The sequence below is a fragment of the Saccopteryx leptura genome, chromosome 4 (genome assembly GCF_036850995.1).
Source record: "Saccopteryx leptura isolate mSacLep1 chromosome 4, mSacLep1_pri_phased_curated, whole genome shotgun sequence".
In the NCBI taxonomy this organism is placed as follows: domain Eukaryota; kingdom Metazoa; phylum Chordata; class Mammalia; order Chiroptera; family Emballonuridae; genus Saccopteryx; species Saccopteryx leptura.
In genome coordinates, this window is record NC_089506.1 from 2,698,640 (window position 1) to 2,721,684 (window position 23,045).

Here is a 23,045-nt window from a genome sequence, read left to right on the forward strand (position 1 = left end):
TAGAAATTCCTTTATGATGTTCATTATTGGATTGCTAATGTTCATTGCAACAAGCTAAATAATGAAATTATTGGAAGAAATATCAAGCAATCCTTTTTCTTAAACATTCCTATTCCTCCCCAAAGTAATGTGTATGGACAGTTCAGGTATTCCCCTACACTTTTCTAAATATTTATATAATATGTGTGTGTGTGTGTGTGCGCGCGCGCGTGCGTGTGTGTGCTATACATAACCATGGGTACACACATCTGTATATCTACATACTTATTTTTTTCCTACATACTTATGAAAGTATCACTTTAAAACCACAATGGGATCATACTATATATATATATATATTTTTTTAACTTTATGTACCACGGACATCACCTTTGGTCAACACATATGGGACTAATAATATGTCTTTTTTTTTAAGACTTTATTTATTCATTTTAGAAAGGAGAGAGAAGGGGGAGGAGCAGGAAGCATCAACTCCCATATGTGCCTGTCTGGGCAAGCCCAGGGTTTCAAATCCTGCTAAGTGACCTTAGCATTCCAGATTGACACTTTATCCACTGTGCCACCACAGGTCAGGCATATCTTTTTAATGGTGTTGTCACTTTGAAGAAAATGTTTTATTATTATGGGACTTGAAGGAAACTCGTATACAGCAATATAATGAGTGTGTGTGTGTGTGTGTGTGTGTGTGTACCTACATCTGTACTGGTGTGTTGCCAAGACAACACTCCAAGACAGAGGACTGACTCAATCCATCAAGGGAGGCCCCAGAGAGCGTTTATCACCATAATGGATTTACAGCGATCGACCCCTCCTGAGTCGGAATCCCAATGTTCTGGAGCCCTGAGGGCAGGTCCACGTCTCTGGGGCAAGTGCACATTAATTAAGTTCACAGAACAAATCCAGAAAATCAAAATGTCAAATTAATAAATTACAATCCTCAGAAACCAGAATCAAAATGTCAAATTAATAAATGACAGTTCGCAGGAACTAGACTATTTCCATTTGAGATGACAGTTTTATTTATGTTTTGTCTTTTTTTTGTTTCCTCCGCGCGAGGCCTGTATGAGAAGCCCCGTTGGACCCTGAGGGCTGCTTGCTCGAACATGAAATCAAAACGGCAGAAATCAGAAATCAGATAAGCGACAGAATCCAGATAAAAGAACCTCTGGGGCCTCGGGTGAGCAGAGCTAATGTCAGACAGCGACAGGAGTCACTCTGACCTTTTCACTGGTTTAGTTATGAAACTCGAGAGAACTTGATGAAGTCTGTGAAGCATTTTCCAAAAATAAAAATAAAAAAATACATACAAAATCATGCACGTGATTTTTATGGCTTCGCAGAAATTGAGATTTTTTTTTATGACCTCAAGTTAAAGAAGAGAGTGCAGAGGAGGTGGGCAGAGTGAGAGAAGTTGACTCTGTAGCCACACTCACGCCGGGGACAGAGACGCCATCACCATCCAGTGGTCTGTGGGACTCAAAACCGTGGCGTGAGACTGGCCTCCTGGTTTAGCCTGACTAATCTGGGTCTTTCCTCTGGCCCTTACTGGGTCTTTCACCGTTTCTTCAGATGTATCCGTGGTCACAGGTGACAGACTAGCCTTGCGGGATTGGCTGAACCCACTCCTTACAGTGGCTTGGCCTATCTCTGCTCGGACACATTATCTGACGTCTGAAAGTGGACCTTCCAGAAAGTAACCCTATTTCTTCTGTGGTCTGGGCTTCTTCGGAGATGTTTGTATCGATGTTACTAACAGCAATCATTACCGTACTTTTAAGAGCCATTTTGAAAACTCTGACCAGGGGTTCCAATGTACCTTTCCTGTTAAAGAATCTGCAAACTGGCCCTGGCCAGGGAGTCCATTTGGTTAGATGGGCAGAGGATGCTGCTTCAATTTCTGATCATAAAATAATCAATCAACAAATGCATAGGTGAGTAGAACAACAAATTGGTGTGGTTCTCTCGCTCTCTTTCTCTAAAATCTATCTATCTATCTATATCTATATAGGTATAGATATAGATATAGATATATTTAATCTTCAATTTAAGGACAAAACAGATACCAGGATCTGACAACTACGCCTAGCAAAGGGCTGGAATGAGGACCAACATCTCCACTTACTACCAAAAACAGAAAAACGTGTGTTGTCGCCTAAGGCGTATCTTCACCTGGCTTTACCCACGGAGATGACTCGAACGGCCAAGAGTAAAGTGACCCTAGAAGCTTCCTATTTGTTTCAGCCTCAGTAACTGTTCGGCATCCAAACGAAGGCTGCCGCCTCCGTGTCCGCTAGTGGACAGCTCACTGCTGTCCAGTGGACCGTCACCTTCCGCCAGGAGGAAGTGTCTCCCTGCCAGGTGGGTCATCCGCGTCCCACGCTTTAATTCAGGTTGAGTTGAGATAATCACTTCAAGGGAGAAATAAATCAGTGCTGACATTCTAAATAAAGCTTGGAGCTTGAAGGGTAATAATCTCGCCGCTCTTTCTAAATCCAGACCCAGGGATGCTAAAGACGAGAGAATGCTGCCCACGGGACCTGTCAGAGGGAAATGCCAGACACGCTCAGGGAACGGGAAGCAGTCCCGGGAAGAAGTCCCGCCCGTCACCCCTACCATCCCCTGCCAGGTCCCTGTCTTACTGAAACCCGGGAGGGAGGGTCTGCGTGTCACCAGGATCCATCTTGCCCTGTGTTGCAGGAAAGTGTAAGCCGCTTGCTGGCATGAACTCACTGGAGGGCGAACAGAATTCATCTCGTTTAGATGTTTACAGGGTTAATTTGCGGATGTGCAGGGAGTCTTATTATTTTTGACGTGGGGCAGTTTGGCCACACTGTGGACCATGTGGACCCTTTGGTTTGGAACTCATTTCCGTGTTTTTTTGTTTTGTTTTGTTTTGTTTTGTTTTTAGAAATTTCCAGATGAGAGTGTGCATCAACCAGAGAAGAAAGTCAACCTCACATCAATGAAACGTGGCACTTATTAGAAGTTTTCCTTTTAGGTTTTTGGGGAATGAAATATAAACTAGTAGATAAAAGGACCTTGGGGTTGAGAGCAGGTATTTTTCTACCCAAAACAAAACAAAACAAAACAAATATTTTGGAGTGTTTACTTTGTGCCAAACCCCCAGGGCTCAGTTTCTTCCTCAGAGCTCACCACGGCCTCCGAGGTACAAAGGAGATGACCAGGGAGATGGCGGGGTCCTTGTCCGAACCCGAAGCTCACGAGGGCAGCACGGATTCAGAACCCACTGGACCCAGGCGGGCCCACTTCTCTCTGCTCACACCTCAGGCACCACAACCTCCAATCAAAACCTAAAAGGTGACAGTGTTATAAAACGGAAGATAGGCGCATTAAAACGCTACTCTTTCTTTCATAGACCAGCCAACTGACGTGATAAAAATCTGCAGGGGGTGGGCAGGGCTCCCGCCAGGGAGGACAGGTCCCCCCCTGCCCCTGACCCTGAGGCAGGTGGCGGGGACTGTGCTGGGGGCTCTCAGGGGAGCCAGCGCCCGGAGCATGTGCCCTCTGTGCCCCCTTCAGACTCTCTCCCACCAGCTTCCTCCCTCTGCGTTCCCTCACCTGTCCACCCAGCTGGGGCCGGTCCTCAAGGAGGGTGACGTGCGTGTCCCGTACATTTCCCTGGTTCTTCCTCACTCAGGAGGATGCTCCCAGGATGGTGTCCGCCCGAGGACTCTGCCGGACGCAGAGGACACGCTCAGCACGGGGATGCCCTGATGCTTCTCGGAGACGAGGCCCAAGCATTCATTCTCTCACCATCTCCGCCTGGCCCCCAGGGTGATCTGAGCTCCCCGCCTGCCCCCGAGCCTGCCGGACGTGGCTGCTACTGTCCGCACCAACGACCCTCCACGTTCCGCTGAACGAGGCCATGGTCTCCTCGACCCGTCAGTCCCTCAGAACCGGCTCCACTCAGCGTTCCACTCCCACCACTCAGCTCGGTACGGGGTCCCCAGCAGGAGCTCAGGGAAATCCTGGTCAGTGAATGAGGGGAAGAATGAGTGACCAGGTCTGTGTGTCCACACATGGATCCACATACACCCTGTGTGCATGCAGTTATAGACGCATTCCGGTCAAATGTAACAGTGAGCACACATCAACGTGCATGGATTTATGTGTGCGTTTGCCTATTTGTGTGTACAGAAATTAAACTACCGTATATAAGAGTGATTGGTTAAAAATGACAACTTCTGGAAAATAGCAGATTCATGTTTAATTTCTGGTTTCCCTATTTATTAACTATGAGCTTCTGGCCAATTAACTCCCTCACTTTCCCTATCTGATAATATTAGGTAATTTTATTTCACTTATAGAAATCTTCTGAGGATTTAATAACAAAATGTATGTAAGGGTTTATATCATTCTATGAAATCTATCTATCTATCTACCTACCTACCTACCTATCTTTGTATCTATCACCCACAAAGACATGTATACTTTAGTAAGGAGGACACAATGTCATGATTGACAGAATGAATAACTTTAAAATAAAATAAAAAACAGCTGAAAGAGAAAGATTTTAGAAGAGCATCTATAACCCTGGGGAGTCTTCTAAGCCATGTTCATGGCAACTGTTTCTCTCACTCCAACTCATGAGCTGTTTTGTGTGAAACACAAGCTCCTCCCACAGTGAATTTTCAGTGCTGAGTAATGCGAGGTCCACCTCTCTAGGCCTCCAGCATTTGTTTTTTGTTTTTTTTTAATTAAAAGAGATCTTAAGGCTCTCAGATCCTTCTAGATTTTATGCATAACATTTAAGGCCAATATAGTCAAAGATTGTTACCTTGGAAGGGCTGAGATAAATGCAGAAGGTGTAAAATTAGTGTGCTTTGATCAAAATATTTGACTGTCCACATTTGTGGTTAAAATTTCTCCCTTTCTACCTGCCGTGTCAGGCAGCGTTTTAAAGGGAATTTTAAGGAGACGCGATTCCTTTGCGTCTTATTCGATTTGTCTTCAACAAGAATCTAAAGCAACCTTCCTTCTGGCTTGCCAACCAAGTCCGGCAAAGAAGTGAATTCTCTATGTCAAAATACGCATACGATTTCCATTCTATTTTCTTAATACAACTTGCCATTCCCTGGGTAAAGCCGCTGCTGAGTGCTCAGAGGTCATCTCGCTCCCAATGAATGACACTGCTCCGCACTAATGAGATGTGTTCTCTACAGGAAAGTGCAGATTCTGGTCAACACACACTGGACTCATCGTTGGATTCCGAATCGGTGCTTCCTATCCACATACAACTTGTATTATACATAAAACCCATATTTCGCCCAAAACACCCGATGATAAAAATTCAATCAAGGTCAAAGCGAACATACTTGACTTAAAAAGATCCATCTCAATTATGGTAAATAATACCAGAAAACTAAAATTTAAAAACATAACCAAGTCTTACCCTGATGAAAGAAGCATGTATAAAAAATTACCAGAGTTTATAAGACATTTGAAATCCTATTCAGGACAAAAATAAAGGTATTACTTAACAAAAGATCATTTCAAAGGAAATCAGACATTGAAATCAAAGGCACTAAAATCTGAAGTTGGAGCGTTTTCATCGTCTCTTCACTGGTGTTTCTAACATTTAGTTCATTTTGTCACTCGTAGAGAAAACTGATTAGGAAATTGAGCAATTATCTTTTAAAAATTGAAAAAAGAAAAAAAAAAGTAGAGTGATAGGTTCTTTGGGGCACAACCTCTCAATAAATACATGTAACCAAAATGATCCATTCTGTTTCTCCTCAAGTCTAATGATAGCCAATACTTTCCGTGTGTGGACATGGCATGCCAATTTTCTGAACTTCATGTTTTGTTTGGTTTTTAATATCATAAACTCATTAAACAAAAAATAAATATATTTCTTTAGGACTTGAGATCTCGATTAAAGAAGGTCCACAAATAGAAACACAGAAACAGATGCTGCTTATATATTTATACATAGGACCTCAACATCGGACAAACATAGAAATTTCAATAGTACTCCGTCTTATTATAAATCATGTGTAATCCCAATACTTTGTTACAAACTTATGAAGGAAAATTAAGCAAACTTGTTGGTTTACCATGAAAAATAGCGTTGAATGATGGAACTAGCATATAAACTATTCAAAAAATTCTCTATTAAGTTAGGAACTTCAATTTCATTAGACTATATGCATGGGTTAGAATATGTTGATTTTACCAACAGTCTATAAACTTCCTTGCGAACACCCTGAACAGCTCCCTATTCCGTAAGTTAATGTGAAGTTTATAAATATTCCCATTTGATTCTCAGGGTTAAATTCAAGACTGAAGACTTTAATTATAATATGTAAATTTACTGTTGGATACTTATTATGTAGATTTATATTTCGATGTATAAATAATAATTCAAGTAAATATGAACTATTTCAAAGTATTGCTGGAAATCTAAAAGTTCAGTTCCTAGATTAAATTTATAACCAAGGATATAGTTGATGAGACAGATTTTAACTTTGACAAATTTTTCTTCAATTCAAGCAAATAAATTTGTATAAAAAATGAAATATTAATCTGATAATATGAAATAAATTTTAATTTTAACTGGAAGAAAATACACTAAAGACTAAATTATATTTTTTTTAAATCCTGAGTTTTTTTCCCTACAAATTAAATTTCCTTTGGATTTCTTGAATAAGACATCGACATTTTACTGCATTATTTGGATTATATTAATTACCTGATGGACTGTCCTGTCCAAATAAAACCTAATAAAAAAGGAGGAAATCTGAGTCACCAGAAGGACTCAATGTTTTGGTTCTAAAGAATTTTACATCGTTTTCTGACAATTATCATCAGTTCTGCTTTATGCTGTATTTAAATAGGTATATTTGCATATTTTATACACACTGTCCCTAATAATACCAGTGACGTTGCCATAGTATGTCATAGTTGTATCTAGATTCCCTGTGGGAACTCACACTATACACGAATCAGCTGGTGCTCACGTTGAAAGTTTTGTTCTCTTCTAGATAAACTCTCTAATTTTCTGATTAGACTATAATTACCGCTTTTTCTCCAGACAGTACAAATTCATTTTCTCAGGAGACTTTAAGTTAATGAACAATTAGGTTAAAAATACTGATATTAAATATCGTATACAATTTTGGTTTTCCTGACAAGTGCTTTTTTGACTAGATTTCTTTCCTTTCAAAACAAAGGCTGCATTTACTTGTCAACAGACTAGATGTTAATGTCACCATTGAAATATACATCTCAAAATAAAAGCATTTACCAATGCAAACTCTTTAAAAAATATACCTTTGCCTGACCTGTGGTGTAGCAGTGGATAAAGCGTTGACCTGGAATTCTGAGGTCACCAGTTCAAAACCCTGGGCTTCCCCAGTCAAGGCACATATGGGAGTTGATGCTTCCTGCTCCGACCCCTTTCTCTCTCTCTCTCTCTCTCTCTCTCTCTCTCTCTCTCTCTCTCTATCTTTCTCTCTCTCTCTTCTTTCTCTCTCTCTCTCTCTCTTCTCTCTAAAATGAATAAAGTCTTTAAAAATAAATAGATAAAAATAAAATAAAAACTATACCTTTAACTTAGGGTCTCATTCCCTTTCAGGTCATTTTTCTCATGTTTTCAAACATACTTGTAAATATTGTTTCCAACAGAGACAATCTTTCCAATTGTTTTATGAGATGCCATCATGACAACCAGTAACACCAAACACATAGCTCAGAAAGATTCAGTGCAATTGTTCATTTGACCATCATTCATCAACAGGATTTCTACAACATTTATTATAGGAAATTCAGCAAAACGTGATATTCAAGTATCTATCCACGTCATCAGGAAGGGGAGAAGAATCGCCCAGGCTTCTCAGGTGTGGAAGCATTATTGTCCTTCTCAGTAATACCATCTGTGATGATTAAACAAGCTATGCTTCACAGGGAACTAGGATAGGCTGCCTTAGAGACACTGATTTGTTTTGTAAAATAGAAATTGTGTGAAGTTAGGGTACGCGGGAAGTAGTAGACACAAGAAGACTTGAAAGAGAATAACACTTAGGAATCTTAAATGAATCTGTTACTGTCCAAATACTAAATCATTCCCTGACAGTCAGTGATATGCTACAAGATGATTCATCCCTCCCAGTCACTGACGCTGGTTTATTAAATATAAGCATCGTAGATACTCAAGTCACACTGGTGGGACCATCCTAAGGGTCATTCCACACAACTTAACAGGATACATTGGTTTTGTTGGAAACCTGGGCAAGGAGGATGCTCTGCCCTTGCCTTTGCTGATCACGGCATAGCGACGAAGTTCACTTGCACTACGCACACGCAGACTTGATCTTCCACAAAGAATGACGTTGCCCAAGGGCGCCTCGGAGACTCACCGTGCCGTCCGAGGTGTGTGCTGTGAACAGGGACTGGCCTACATGCCTACCCACAGTCTCTTATCCATTTGTGTGCTTATGTGAAAAGTGAAAGCCTTTTCACTACCCATGAAAGGAATTTTAAGGCACCTGTGTGAAAGAAGATGAAACTAGAATCACCTGGGCAGACACGCTTTAAAGCGTGACCGATATGATTTCTTAAAACCAAGTGCTTGGAGTGGTCATTTGCATTACTTTCTCTATCAAAGGTGGAACTCCTTTACATCTTTTTTTAAAAATTATTGCTCACAAGTAGTTTTAAACCCGTAGCACGACCCCCCACAGGTACCTAGACACGGATCGGAAACCAGAAAAACAAAGGACACACAGCCCGAGGGCTGGCAGTGACCACACACGAAAACCAAAGTCGTCCTCGCAATGACCGGTTTCAACTTGGAAAACAACAGCTCATCTAATAGAGTTCCCTCTCTTGAAACACTGTCAATATGATCATCCAACAAAAAGTTTTAAGAAAACCATGCATACTAAGAATAATCTCTTCATGGAGAAGAAGCACTGTCTCTTATTCAGAATTCTCAAAATGTTCTTCTAGATGTCAAAAGATAACCCACTTTTCCAATTAAAAAAAAAAGTGTTCTATCAATAAAGGAAAATGGTAAACGCGCGTTTCATGCTAAAAAGTTTGGCCATTGTATCAAACAGTTTTCTGCCATCATCAATGTGTGACGCAACATTCAAACGTGTGGTAACAGCTCAGGTTTACACTACAATCTGTAACCCAGCCTGACCAGTGTGAGGTCGCCCGCACAGCAGGTGTGTGCAAGCACAGCGTGTGTCCTACCTTCGTACAGCGCTTTGAACCCCTGGGCACTCACAGCGAAGTCAGTCGTGAACCACAGAGTCAGGACGGATCCTGTGCTGACGATGGAGGACGGCAGCTGAAATCCCGATAACCTAAATTCCACAAGAAAAAGAAAAAGAATACAGTTATAAAGCAGGCATGGGTGATTGAAGATAGTCCGACGAACACATTCGACTCCTGTTTTCATGGTGGTATATCTGAGATTTGTCATTGCACAGTTACATGATCCATACACAGGCACTGCAAGGTAATTAAGCCCCTTGGATCACAGGAGCCTGTCAACTTAAACCATTTTTGAGAATATTCTTTCTTTTTTGTTTTTTTTAATGTGAGAGGAGGGGAGATAGAGAGACAGACTCCAACATGCGCCCTGACCTGGATCCAACCGGCAGCCCCCATCTGGGGCTGATGCTCAGCCCATCTAGAGCCATGCTCGCAACCAAGCTATTTTTAGCACCTGAGGTGGAGACTCCACAAAACCATCCTCAGTGCCTGGGGCCGATGCACTGGAATCAATCAAGCCATGGCTTCAGGAGGGGAAGAGGGAGAGAGAGAAACGGGAGAGGGTGGAGTAGCAGATGGGCGCTTCTACTGTGTGCCCTGGCATGGAATTGATCTGTGACTTCTACGCACTGGGTCAACACTCCACCGCTGAGCCAGCCGGCCAGGGCCAAGAATATCCTTTCTTGAAGTAACTGTACAATCACCATTGTCTTACAGAAAGCATGTGGGACCTGAGACTATGTGTGGCTTCCTCACATGTGCCACATGAAACAAGATGCCACTGCGTTTGCTCTTATCTGCCACCTAAATTAGTGGATGGTGGGTTGTCACCTCCCATAGTTCATGTGATGTTCTTAATATCTCCCTGAAATAAGTCACAGTTTCTCTTGAAAAGAAAATACGCTCGTCATAGCATAACAGCTAAAACTCAAATGCAACCTTGAACAAACGTCAAATAAACCGGTTTTGATATTTGGATTACACAACAAGTCTTCTGAATTGTAAGATGTCTTTCATGTATCACTAGGCTTGGATCTAGTCACACATTTTATTTTATTTTATTTTTTTTGTGACAGAGACAGAGAGAGGGACAGATAGGGACAGACAGACAGGAAGGGAGAGAGATGAGAAGCATCAATTCTTCGTTGCAGCATCTTGTTCATTGATGCTTTCTCATATGTGCCTTGACCAGGGGGCTACAGCAGACTGAGTGACCCCTTGTTCAAACCAGTGACCTTGGGCTCAAGCTGGTGTGCCTCGCTCAAAACAGATGAGCCCATGCTCATGGTGGCGACCTCGGGGTTTCAAACCTGGGTCCTCCACGTCCCAGGCCAAAGCTCTATCCATTGCGTCAGGCTCATCACACATTTTAGTGATGATAAATCAGAATTCTGAATGGGTGAACAAGTATATAATAATATGCACAACACTTTACAGACTAACAGCTTGTATAAAGGTCAAAGAGATGATTTATCAATTTGTCTTTTACTGAAAGTTGCTAATTAAGTTGTTTGTCTACAGATGTGTGGTGCAAATTTGGTCTGAAACCAAACATCTGATGCCAGAAGAAATCAACCTGGATGCTTATTTCTCAGAGGAGAAATTCTAGCTTACCATTAAGTCTATGGCATTGAACCTAATTACAGTCTCTGCAGGTTGTGGAATCAAAACAGAAAGTAATAAGAAGAGATAAATGAAAGAACAATTGTCAATCACTAAACAGATTGCTTCTAAATCATCCATGCATCAGAGAGCAATTCTCAAGGGAAATAAAAAAAAATTGAACTAAATAAAATTTACAATGTAGATATAAAGATTCTTCTAAAATTTATATGGAAAGTAAAAATTTAAAAAAACAGTTTAAACAATTTTAGATAAGAGGAAAATAGAAGAAATCAGTCCATGCCATTTCAAGACTAATTTTATAGCTACATTATTTAAGAGGGTGTGGTATTTTATTAGCAGAGGAATAGACCACACATCAATAGATCAGAACTTGGAACCCAGAAACAGACCCACATAAATATGTCCAACTGTTGACCCCTTATACTCTATGGAATCAAGACAGTCTTTCAAAAATGTAACAACGAAATGTTGTTGACAAAAGCCAACAACAAGTGAGTCTAGATTAAAGTCAAACATATAATAATTATCACAACATGGATCGCAGGCATCAATGAAAAATATAAATGAAAACTATCAGAGAAAGAAACAGAGGGGAATGTCTTCAGGACCCAGGGCTGGCCAGAGGCTCTCTACACTAAGCAGCAGAAGCACGATCTGTTAACGGAAAAGGGGACAGACCAGGACTTCATACAGATGTTAGGAACCTGTTCTGTGGAGGAGAAGAGCCTGACTAGATACACTCCAGTCGGATAGAAAGTATCTGCTTACGGGGTATCTGACAAAGGACAAGCGTCTGGATATGTAAAGAACTCTAAACGCTCATCAGTAGAGGAACAAACAGCCCAATCAGAAGACAAGGGAGAGACAGAATCATTCGACCTGGAAGCAGATACAGATGGCAGAGGCACAGAAAACATGCCCGACCTCATTAGCCAGCAGGGAGACGCAGACGAACACGGCACAGGGACATCACGGCGCACTTACTCAGAATGGCTAAAATAAACCACAGTGACAATACCAAATGCTAGCTAGAATGTGGTGAAAAGAGCAGGCGCAGCCTCTCTGGAAAACAGTTTGACAGTTCCTCAAAAAAGAAAAATAATAATTAAGCATGCAACTACTATAAGACCAAGCAACTACTCTCCTGGGCCTTTGCCCCAGAGAAATGAAGATTTCCGTTCACACAGAACCAGGACACGAACACCTGTGACAGCATTATTCTCAGCAATCAACAGCTGGCAAAGACCGCCGTGTTCTCTAAGGAACGAACGATTCACAGACTGTGCTCCACCTGCACCACGCACTTACTGTTCAGCACTAAAAAGGAAAAAACACCAACGAGCCACAATGGCGTGGATCTCCAGGAAATTATGCATTATATGAAAAAAAAAAATGTCAGCCCTAAATCGTTACGCGCTGTATGAGTTCATTTTTTCTTAACAGTCTTAAAATACGGCATTAAAAAAAGAACAGCTATTTTGTGGCCAGGAGGTACGGAGCAGTGGGCACAGGAGAGAGGAAGCAGTGTGGCCATAAAAGCACCAGTGGAGGGAGTCCACGGCAGTGGACAGCGGTCTGCACCACCAGGGCTCAGCCTCAAGACCCGGGGAGTGTCCACCAGGGCTCAGCGTCAGTCAGGACCCGGGGAGTGTCCACCAGGGCTCAGCATCAGTCAGGACCCGGGGAGTGTCCACCAGGGCTCAGCGTCAGTCAGGACCCGGGGAGTGTCCACCAGGGCTCAGCGTCAGTCAGGACCCGGGGAGTGTCCACCAGGGCTCAGCGTCAGTCAGGACCCGGGAGTGTCCACCAGGGCTCAGCATCAGTCAGGACCCGGGGAGTGTCCACCAGGGCTCAGCATCAGGACCCGGGAGTGTCCACCAGGGCTCAGTGTCAGGACCCGGGGAGTGTCTGCCAGGGCTCAGTGTCAGTCAGGACCCGGGGAGTGTCCACCAGGGCTCAGCATCAGGACCCGGGGAGTGTCCACCAGGGCTCAGCATCAGTCAGGACCCGGGGAGTGTCCACCAGGGCTCACTGTCAGTCAGGACCTGGGGAGTGTCTGCCAGGGCTCAGTGTCAGTCAGGACCCGGGGAGTGTCCGCCAGGGTTCAGTGTCAGGACCCGGGGAGTGTCCACCAGGGCTCAGCCTCAGGACCCGGGGAGTGTCCGCCAGGGCTCAGCATCAGTCAGGACCCGGGGAGTGTCTGCCAGGGCTCAGTGTCAGTCAGGACCCGGGGAGTGTCCGCCAGGGTTCGGGGAGTGTCCACCAGGGCTCAGCCTCAGGACCCGGGGAGTGTCCACCAGGGCTCAGCATCAGTCAGGACCCGGGGAGTGTCCACCAGGGCTCAGTGTCAGGACCCGGGGAGTGTCCGCCAGGGCTCAGTGTCAGGACCCGGGGAGTGTCCACCAGGGCTCAGCATCAGTCAGGACCCGGGGAGTGTCCACCAGGGCTCAGCATCAGTCAGGACCCAGGGAGTGTCCTCCAGGGCTCAGCCTCAGGACCCGGGGAGTGTCCACCAGGGCTCAGCATCAGTCAAGACCCGGGGAGTGTCCTCCAGGGCTCAGTGTCAGGACCCGGGGAGTGTCCACCAGGGCTCAGCATCAGTCAGGACCCGGGGAGTGTCCACCAGGGCTCAGCATCAGTCGGGACCCGGGGAGTGTCCACCAGGGCTCAGCATCAGGACCCGGGGAGTGTCCACCAGGGCTCAGCATCAGTCAGGACCCGGGGAGTGTCCACCAGGGCTCAGCATCAGTCAGGACCCGGGGAGTGTCCACCAGGGCTCAGCGTCAGGACCCGGGAGTGTCCACCAGGGCTCAGCATCAGTCAGGACCCGGGGAGTGTCCACCAGGGCTCAGTGTCAGGACCCGGGGAGTGTCCTCCAGGGCTCAGCATCAGTCAGGACCCGGGAGTGTCCACCAGGGCTCAGCATCAGTCAGGACCCGTGGAGTGTCCACCAGGGTTCAGCATCAGTCAGGACCCGGGGAGTGTCCACCAGGGCTCAGCATCAGTCAGGACCCGGGGAGTGTCCACCAGGGCTCAGCATCAGTCAGGACCCGGGGAGTGTCCACCAGGGCTCAGGGTCAGTCAGGACCCGGGGAGTGTTCTTCTGTCCGACAGTTTCGCGGGATGTCACCTTTGGGAGAAGCGGGCACAGAGCATCCAGGCTCTTTCTATTTCTTACAACTTGGTTTACGTTTATAAGTATCACAAATTAAAAGGTTTAATAAAGTAACAGACTGGAGGGGTGGGAACTCAGAGTCACTCAAGATAATATTAACAGAGATGAAAATAATCGTATTCTTAGAAAGCAAACAAACAAACAAAAAACCCCAGTATTTAATAACAAAACACTCCCTTGGTTTCTGTAAGTACATGGAACAACAGTTGACATGTATTTCACTGAGGATTAGTCTACTTGGACGTTTTAAATATTAATCGGCCTAAGTTTATGTATCAAGCGGTGTGACAGCACTTGAAACACGCATTCATCATTTTTTAGATGAATGTGTTTTTTATGGAATTGGGATTAAAATGATTAGCTCAGGAGAAATGACCACAATGCTGGAAGTCCTATAACGGCGTCACCTGCCTACTGGTCAGATGTTCGGGGAAGTTCACGTCGGCCTGTCCATCTGCAGACAAAACTGAGACCCGTGATCTGCTAAAATGGATCCACTCGGGTTTGCGTGTGAAGTCACGGAGTCGCACATGAGTTGAGGAGATTGGAGGGGGAGAGTGGATCTCCTAGATCCTAAGGAATCCTGGAGAGCTCTCTTGGCGGTCCCTGTGTTGACAGCTGCGCCTCCGTCTCACTGAGACGAGGGCTCTGGTAACAATGGCTGGTGAGACTCACTCACCGGCATCTCTGCAGACAGGCGGCTGCAGGCACTGTTTGTTACATCGCTTGCGTTCCTGCCGTGAGCCCCTCTGGGATCCATTTACCTGTCATTGAACACTCCTCGAGGAAAATCTATTCTTACGAATAACCAGTGTGTCTCTGATACCCAATAAATCACGGTGTTGTTCAAGTGTCCCTCTTCAGCGTTGACTAGAAGAAAATTTACAGCCCAATCACCGCCTTCTCCTACGCGGCATGTGAGTGGGTAGAACATTTCTGTCTGATCCTCCGCCTTCTCCTACACGGCATGTGAGTGGGTAGAACATTTCCGTCTGACCCACCGCCTTCTCCTACGCGACATGTGAGTGGGTAGAACATTTCCGTCTGACCCACCGCCTTCTCCTACAGGACATGTGAGTGGGTAGAACATTTCCGTCTGACCCTCCGCCTTCTCCTACGCGACATGTGAGTGGGTAGAACATTTCCGTCTGACCCACCGCCTTCTCCTACGATCCGTCTGACCCTCTGCCTTCTCCTACGCGGCATGTGAGTGGGTAGAACATTTCCGTCTGACCCACCGCCTTCTCCTACGCGGCATGTGAGTGGGTAGAACATCTGTCTGACCCACCGCCTTCTCCTACACGGCATGTGAGTGGGTAGAACATCTGTCTGACCCACCGCCTTCTCCTACACGACATGTGAGTGGGTAGAACATTTCCGTCTGACCCTCCGCCTTCTCCTACGCGGCATGTGAGTGGGTAGAACATTTCCGTCTGACCCACCGCCTTCTCCTACGCGGCATGTGAGTGGGTAGAACATTTCCGTCTGACCCACCGCCTTCTCCTACGCGGCATGTGAGTGGGTAGAACATTTCCGTCTGACCCACCGCCTTCTCCTACACGGCATGTGAGTGGGTAGAACATTTCCGTCTGACCCACCGCCTTCTCCTACGCGGCATGTGAGTGGGTAGAACATTTCCGTCTGACCCACCGCCTTCTCCTACACGGCATGTGAGTGGGTAGAACATTTCCGTCTGATCCACCGCCTTCTCCTACACGGCATGTGAGTGGGTAGAACATTTCCGTCTGACCCCTACCTGTGGATCCCTGCCGAGACTTCCCCCACTGCCATCCTGGAAGTTCTGCATCTTTGAACACCACGTTGTCTACAGTTATGACTCACCGTGGTGTTAGCAAAGTTTGAGCTTCACTGAAACAAGAAAGAAAGGAAATAGAGACAGCCTCCCGCCCCCTCCTCCCCCAGACCCGAGGTCCCCGACTTCTCGCGCACTCCTGAGGGGCCCCTTCGCACACCGTGGCCCGGAAAGGTAGCATGTCAGAGGACTGAGGGGCTCACGCATGGAAACCACAGTGAGAGGACCGGAATCAAAGTCCAGCCACAGTCGCAGGTGGATGCGTTGACCATTTATGTGTCTACCATCACTTTGCCTAAAACTTGAAGCTGGCATTGCCACGTGGCTGGGCACCCGGAGCCGTGGAGGGCCCCAGAGGCCGGGCTGCAGGAGCGTCCGTTTTAACCCCAGGTAGGCTCTCTGTACCCAACATCCCCGCCAGGCGTCACTGCAGAGAACACCCCAATGTCATCGTAGCCCACACCCTCAGATGTCACCTGATGCCCTACTCGGATCACTGGTGGGAGGAAGAAGGGAATGTTGAGACAGGGCAGTGGAGTTTGAAAGCAGTGACACGGCCCTGGCCGGTTGGCTCAGCAGTAGAGCGTCGGCCTGGCGTGCAGGAGTCCCAGGTTCGATTCCTGGCCAGGGCACACAGGAGAAGCGCCCATCTGCTTCTCCACCCCTCCCCCTCTCCTTCCTCTCTGTCTCTCTCTTCCCCTCCCGCAGCCAAGGCTCCATTGGAGCAAAGTTGGCCCAGGCGCTGAGGATGGCTCTGTGGCCTCTGTCTCAGGTGCTAGAATGGCTCTGGTCGCAACAGAGCGTCGTCCCCTGGTGGGTGTGCCGGGTGGATCCCAGTCGGGCACATGTGGGAGTCTGTCTGACTGCCTCCCCGTTTCCAGCTTCGGAAAAAGGAAAAAAAGAAAAAAAGAAAAAAAAAAGAAAGCAGTGACAGGAAATCCGTGTCACGGCCGCAAAAATAAGCCGTGGTGCCGGCCTGTCCGACGTGGCCGTCCGCCCGTCTTTCTCCAGGGGCGTCCCTGTTGTCCACCTGGACACCTCACTGGGCTCCCTGTGGCAGGAGGAGACAGATCCCCGCTCACATCCAGCGATCGGTGGACCAGCCGGCTGACCCACCACAACACAGTGACTGTCAAGGGAAGAGGCCCCGCCTGTGGACACGCTTCCCCGTTCTCCAGACCCGGTCCTTCCGCAGAAACGTGAGTTCCAGAAATGAACAAGTTCGTGTTTCTTCTGCATTCTCAAGAAATGACCGCGATTGAATGGCGCTTGGAAAAATCTCCGGAATGTCTTACGCCGCACCAATCATTCGAGACGCTCGCAGCACTGACACTGGCACGACAGACAGTCTTGACATTCGAACGGGAAAGGAGAACGACTGAGACGTCCAGGGGTCAGCCCAGCCGACGCAGGGGACTGGTGTGAGCGCAGCGTCCTCCCGTGAGTGATCAAGAACGTGGTGATTCCATTACACGGAGCGTGCCCCTGACGACTGGTCCTATAGACGGCATCCTTGACTGGGTTCGTCATTTTAAAATGTCAAATATCTTTACAACAACAGTGTGGTTAAAATGTCAAGTGCATGTCTTAAGTAAATTAGAAATAGCACATCACGAAATTAAATCTCCTCCCAGGGAAGTAATTGCTCTCAAGAAAATCTCTCTTAAGCCACAGGTTGCCCAACTCACATTAATACTCAATATTGGGTTCGATTCCTGGCCAGGGCACATAGGAGAAGTGCCCATTTGCTTCTCCACCCCCCCTCCTTCCTCTCTGTCTCTCTCTTCCCCTCCCGCAGCCAAGGCTCCATTGGAGCAAAGATGGCCCGGGCACTGGGGATGGCTCCTTGGCCTCTGCCCCAGGCGCTAGAGTGGCTCTGGTCGTGGCAGAGCGACACCCTGGAGGGGCAGAGCATTGCCCCTGGTGGGCAGAGCGTCGCCCCTGGTGGGCGTGCCGGGTGGATCCCGGTCGGGCGCATGCGGGAGTCTGTCTGACTGTCTCTCCTCGTTTCCAGCTTCATAAAAATACAAAAAACAAACAAACAAAAAAAAAACACTCAATATTTACTAATGTTGCATTGCGTACCGTATGCTCATGTTGGGGTCCCTGACACCATCGCTCTTAAAAAGGCTGACCTAGCGTGACTGACGAGTGAGGTTCGAGTCAGACCCTCAGAGCAAGCAACAACGTTACATTATCCAGTGCCTTCCTGATGAAATTCATTTCCTCAAAAAGAGTCTCAGGATGCCACTGCCCAGGGCTGTGTGAACGCTCCCCAAGCTGGGACAGGAAGCCCCCCCACCCCGGGCAGTCCACTGCTCTAAAGCTATTCACATAAATGTGGAGCCGTCCATCTCTACATATGGTCAATTATTAGTTCCACACCTAGGACCAGGGGTACTTTCCAGGCCATCGAAGAAGGTATGGGGTTAACTTTACTTCAAAAAAAAAAAAAAAAAAGAACTATTTTGTAGCGATTACTACCATTTTAAGATTGGCTGTCTCTCTCCTTGCATTATCTGAGCCTGAATTTTTACCGTATGTTTAGTTCGAAGGACAACACTGGGTCATCAGAATCAATTTTGCATTCATTCAAAGTATTGACCGGGCATCAGTTAAAAGATGCATTAACAACAACAACAGCAAGAAAAGATACATTAACGGTAAATACATTGTATGCATTCAAGAAATGTAGGATCTGCATCAGAAAGCAGGGGGAATGAATGGAAAGATTACAGAAATCCGTAGATCAGGACAATTCCTACAGAAGTTTCACAGAAGCGATTCTACCTCCCGTCTCCGGCTTTCATGGTGGCGATAATGCAGGCCTATTGTGATAATAAAAGTTTCGGATAGTCCCTGGCCGGTTGGCTCAGCTGTAGAGCGTCAGCCCGGCATGTGGAAGTCCTGGGTTCGATTCCTGGCCAGGGCACATAGGAGAAGCACCCATCAGCTTCTCCACCCTTCCCCTTCTCCTTCCTCTCTATCTCTTCCCTTCCCTCAGCCAAGGCTCCATTGGAGCAAAGTTGGCCCGGGTGCTGAGGATGGCTCAGTGGCCTCCGCCTCAGGCGCTAGAATGGCTCTGGTTGCAACAGAGCAACACCCCAGATGGGCAGAGCGTCGCCCCCTGGTGGGCATGCTGGGTAGATCCTGGTGGGGCACATGTGGGAGTCTGTCTCTCCGTCTCACTGCTTCTCACTTCAGAAAAATACAATTAAAAAAAAAAGTTTCTGATATCCTTTGATTCCTTAAAAAAGACAGATTTCTCAACACCCTCCATTGTCTCCTAACATCCTCTTAGTGTTTTAGGAAAAAAAACACAAGAGTAATAACTGGGAATAAAATCTCTTCAGCTCAGAGGGGCAGACCCTGCCTACAAGTTAAAATTTTAAAAAAGTATACATTAAACATTTTAAGCAGAAGTGTATTTTCTAAGTTCAGGGTTTCTGTGATTACACACAAGAATGCAATGACCCCCGAGCCCAAGAGGTAAAAGTCGTGTCCTCCTGGGGTCTGAGTGTGTGAGACCACACGACTCATGCGGACACCCTGGCCTCTGTGGGCAGGTCCGGCTGCCTGGGATAAAAGGTCAGCGTGATAAGTCACATCTCAGGCTGTGTAAGGGGGACGCAGAGGGTCACCCACTTCCAGATGCCCCCTCAGGTCCTCGTTGCGTGGAAGTCATATCAGGTCCTAGGACTCAGCATCGAGGGGAGAGGGTACAAGAAGTAAAACTGTGGAAAGACTGACCTAAACACACACACACACACACATACACACACATACACACACACACAGACACAGACACACAGACACAGACACACACACACACACGCACACACACAGACACATACACACACAGACAGACACACACACACAGACACACACAGACACACACACACAGAAACACACACAGACACACACACAGACACACACAGACACACACACACAGAGAGAGAGACACACACAGAGACACACACAGACACACACACACAGACACTCACACACACACAGACACACACACACAGACACACACACGCACACACAGACAGACACACACACACACAGACACGCACACACACAGACACACACAGACACACACACACACAGACACACACACACAGACACACACACGCACACACAGACACACACAGACACACACACAGACACACACACACAGACACAGACACGCACACACACAGACACACACACAGACACACACACACTGCAGTGACTGGACGTTCCTGGACACTTCCTGACGGAAACCTCTACCCCCAGACGGAAAGAGACTCAATGCAGAGATCGCTATGAATCCCATTTTCAAAAGTTTTCTACTATTTTCAGATCTGGACTCTTGGTCTATGAAAATAGTACCTATGTCATTTGTTTTTTGTTCTATGGAACACAGTCACTTATTTCTAACGATCGATATAAAGACACAAACCTACCCAAAAAATGAATTTGATTATAGGTTTTCATCACACTGTGTCAACTACATATATGTCCACAGTATTCAAGCTGGGCTATAATTCTGTCGCTAAAAAATGGGTTGACTTTTAAAGGTGGAAATCACTGCTGCATGTAACCTCTCCCTTAGGCAAAGACTGAGTTAATTACCGGATACTTTCTTTGGATTTTTTCGGCCTCTTTTGGTCTGACACAGCAGCAAAGATACTTGATGACTCTCCTATACTTGCTGTCTGTATTGTCACTGTTATTAAGGAATTAAAGCTAAGAGTCTTGTTTTTCTTAGACTATTTCAAGTGTGGGTGTGACATGTCTGTCCCACCTGTTGTCCCCTTTCCAAAGCGCAACCGTATCCTTTGGGTCTGGTTTGTGATCCAATCACTGGGTTTAATTCCTTTATCAGAGCCCAATGCTGAACCCCTAACAATTCTCAGTCGTAATTATTAGGAGACCTGGCCAGCCGAGAGATCAGAGGTGGATTTCACGGCGGTCACACCGGGCACGCACCCTGGGCATTGACTTCTGAAGGGCCCGCAAAACCCCAACTTGCCACTTTTTTCTAATGACACCCAGTTTGTTTTCCTATGTGCCATTTTAACGTGAATAGTACCTAATATTTTTATTTATTTAAAAATATGGTTAACATGTAATTTTATTTTCTCTGTTTCTTCTCTCTCTTTTTTTTTAAGGGGCCCAATATTTTCTTCTGTGCCCGGGGCCTCAACCGATCTTCATTTACCTCTGCTAGAGATACATTTTGTCAAGTTCTACAGGACCAGAAGCCTCCGAAGAGACCACGTGTCTCCTGCTCTCCACTCACACACAGCACAGCGAGGAGAGCTGTCCGCCTCACACAAAGAAAGACCAATGTGTCGTGTCCTAAGACAACTACCCTGTGTCAAGATGTCTCATCCTAGTGCTTCCTAGGAATTAAAGTCATCCTAGTAGCTTGCTATCTGCCTTGTAACTGGAAACCCAGAAGGACCACCTCCATGATTGACTAGTATCATTTAGAAATGGTTTTCCTACCGATTTCAGGAATAAAAAGGTCCTACGATAGCAGATACATGTGTTTGTATTTACACATCTGTAGATGTAGACACATATACAAATGTAATAATGCATTTTTTCTATAACAAGTTAGAAACCTTCCTGAATCATTTAATAAAAAAAACAGGGATATGCATGTCATCAAGTTGCTTTAAACGATACACATACTCCTAAAACTTCAGGGCTCTGATCTCATCTGAAGATTGATACATCTCTCATTGGGCAAAGCTCTTAAAAACAAGAATTGAAAACTTGGGGAAAGAGGCCCAGTTGAAGGATACAGTGAATATTTAACTTTTCTTATCGTGAGTCCTGCAGGAGCAGCAGACAGACATCTGCCCTCGAAAAGGATCGTGTTCCTCTTACATGGGTATCTTTGGCTCTATTTTCAAGATGTCATGAGCTTTCTAGAAGCCCTTTTGCTTCTTGATAATGAGAACAGTCTACCTGATGTCTCCTGAACATTTGTCTTTATTGTCTTTCAAAAGCTCTCGGTGTGTGTGTGTGGATAGATAGATGTGCGCACATACATGTGTATAGAGGTGTGCACACACATGTAGATAGATGTGCACACATGTGTAGATAGATGTGCACACACATGTAGACAGAGGTGCACACACATGTAGATGTGTGCACACACATGTATATAGAGGTGTGCACACACAGGTAGATAGATGTGTGCACACACATGTGGATAGATGTGTGTGCACACATGTATATAGAGGTGTGCACACACAGGTAGATAGATGTGTGCACACGTGTAGATATATGTGCACACACATGTAGACAGATACACACACATGTAGATAGATGTGCACATGCACACACATGTGGATAGATGTGCACACACATGTAGATAGATACATGCACATACATGTGGATAGATGTGCACACACATGTATATAGAGGTGTGCACACACAGGTAGATAGATGTGCGCACATGTGTAGATATATGTGCACACACCTGTAGACAGGTGCACACACATGTAGATAGATGTGTGCACACACATGTATATAGAGGTGTGCACACACATGTAGATAGATGTGTGCACACACATGTGGATAGGTGTGTGCACACATGTATATAGAGGTGTGCACACACAGGTAGATAGATGTGTGCACACGTGTAGATATATGTGCACACACATGTAGACAGATACACACACATGTAGATAGATGTGCACATACATGTGGATAGATGTGCACACACATGTATATAGAGGTGTGCACACACATGTAGATAGATGTGTGCACACGTGTAGATATATGTGCACACACATGTAGATAGATGTGTGCACACACATGTACATGTGCAGAATGTAACTTTGTTGGAAGAAGAAAAAACATCCCCCCTGCATTTAAAAATGTTTGTAAATAGTGACTGGGTTTGACCCTTTGCCATTGTCTCCTAGCAGCTGTGATCAATCGATTATTGTATTTAATTTATAGAATCCAAGATGGATCAGACTATTGAAAAAGAGTAGGACTCATGTGATTATAGACCAGGTGGGCACTGATGAAGGTGACAGAGAGGAATGGGTGGGTGCTCACAGGGATGATCGCAAAACGGGGACCCCAAGAGTCCAAAGGAACAAGGTCCTGGAGGGCAGGAGTGTGTCCACTGCGGCCCAGGGCCACACCCTGAGACCCCAGGGGACTACCTGCGGCCAT

At 45.9% G+C, this 23,045-nt stretch overlaps 1 protein-coding gene across 1 annotated transcript in view; it reads right to left on the bottom strand.

Moving 5' to 3' along the window:
• Positions 1-23,045, bottom strand: part of CSMD1 (CUB and Sushi multiple domains 1) — a 1,728,861-nt gene that overhangs the window by 1,190,427 nt on the left and 515,389 nt on the right. The window contains exon 3 of the mRNA XM_066382147.1: positions 9,220-9,332. Within this exon, the coding sequence (XP_066238244.1) occupies positions 9,220-9,332 (113 nt within the window). The remainder of the gene's footprint in view (positions 1-9,219; positions 9,333-23,045) is intronic.